Source organism: Rhea americana, unplaced genomic scaffold, assembly GCF_003343005.1.
Source record: "Rhea americana isolate MKP2758 unplaced genomic scaffold, rheAme1 scaffold_180, whole genome shotgun sequence".
In the NCBI taxonomy this organism is placed as follows: domain Eukaryota; kingdom Metazoa; phylum Chordata; class Aves; order Rheiformes; family Rheidae; genus Rhea; species Rhea americana.
In genome coordinates this window covers 1198491-1199569 of record NW_028185928.1, presented here as the reverse complement: position 1 = coordinate 1199569, position 1079 = coordinate 1198491, and the positions used below count along the sequence as shown (strand labels likewise).

General features: G+C 47.6%; 1 protein-coding gene across 3 annotated transcripts in view; it reads left to right on the top strand.

Moving 5' to 3' along the window:
• The window catches only part of SGK1 (serum/glucocorticoid regulated kinase 1), a 9150-nt gene that overhangs the window by 3025 nt on the left and 5046 nt on the right, over positions 1–1079 (top strand). For 2 of the 3 annotated variants that reach the window (XM_085301874.1, XM_085301875.1), the window contains 2 exons: positions 362–437; positions 922–997. In XM_085301874.1, coding sequence (XP_085158000.1) covers positions 362–437; positions 922–997 — 152 coding nt within the window. Of the gene's footprint in view, positions 1–30; positions 164–361; positions 438–921; positions 998–1079 lie in introns of those variants that run through there. The other variant, XM_085301873.1, reaches the window with a different exon arrangement.

Sequence of the window (1079 nt, the reverse complement as noted above, 5' to 3'; positions counted from 1 at the left end):
GCCGCCGCCACTTAAGCGGCGCCGGGCGCGGCGCGGGGCACTGCGGCGCCGGCAGCCGAGCAGCACCGAGCACCGCCGCCCTCCGCGATGACGGTGAAGGCCGCGGCCGCGGGCCCCGCGCTGAGCTACGCGAAGATGAGGGGCATGGTGGCCATACTCATCGGTGAGCGGCGCGCAGCGGCCGGCCGGCCGGCCTCCGCGCACCGGCTTGTCGGGGGATGCTGGGGTTTTCTTCAAGCGGGATTTGGGTTTTTGTGTCTATTCATTTTTATTTTTTTTTATCAGCGCAGCCTGACTCGGGTTGCTCTTAACGCTTACCGGTGGCTTAACGAGTTTTTTCCTCTCATGTCTTTATTTTTAGCTTTTATGAAGCAGAGAAGAATGGGGCTGAACGACTTCATTCAGAAGATAGCCACCAACTCCTATGCATGCAAGCAGTAAGTATCAAAATTTCGGCTGGATTTCACTCACAGTTATCTCTCTATATCGTGAGATCTAGCAACATAATGTTCGTTACTGTAATGGCTCCAGCATGACTATTGCAGAAGAGATAATTACTCTTCTTAAGGTATTACTCAGTTCATAACAAATCTTCACGGGTTGGGTTTGGGACAAATCAGTTGGACTGGACTTCTAGAGCTTGGTCCCTAATCTGAGCTGTACTTATATATATATATATTTATATATATATAGTATATATAAGCTGTAGAGTGGAATTTACCATATCCGGATTCACTTTACTGCTCAAGTCGAATGGATCGTTTCAGTTGCCTTCTGTAATACTCCAAGCTGAAAGTCATTTTTTTTGCAACTGAAATTCACTTTTTGCCAGTGCGATGCTTGCTCGCCCTCTAGTGGAAAGATCTGCGTGTCTGAAGCTTACAGCAGCCGTTCTAATAATGGGTGCTCTTATCCTTGCAGCCCTGAAGTTCAGTCTATCTTGAAAATCTCCCCGCCTCAAGAGCCTGAACTTATGAATGCTAATCCTTCTCCACCGGTAAGTAGCTTTTACTGTAAAAGCATTTTTAGAATGAACCAGTAGTAGAAGCACAGTTAAATTGGTATCACGAGGGTTACTT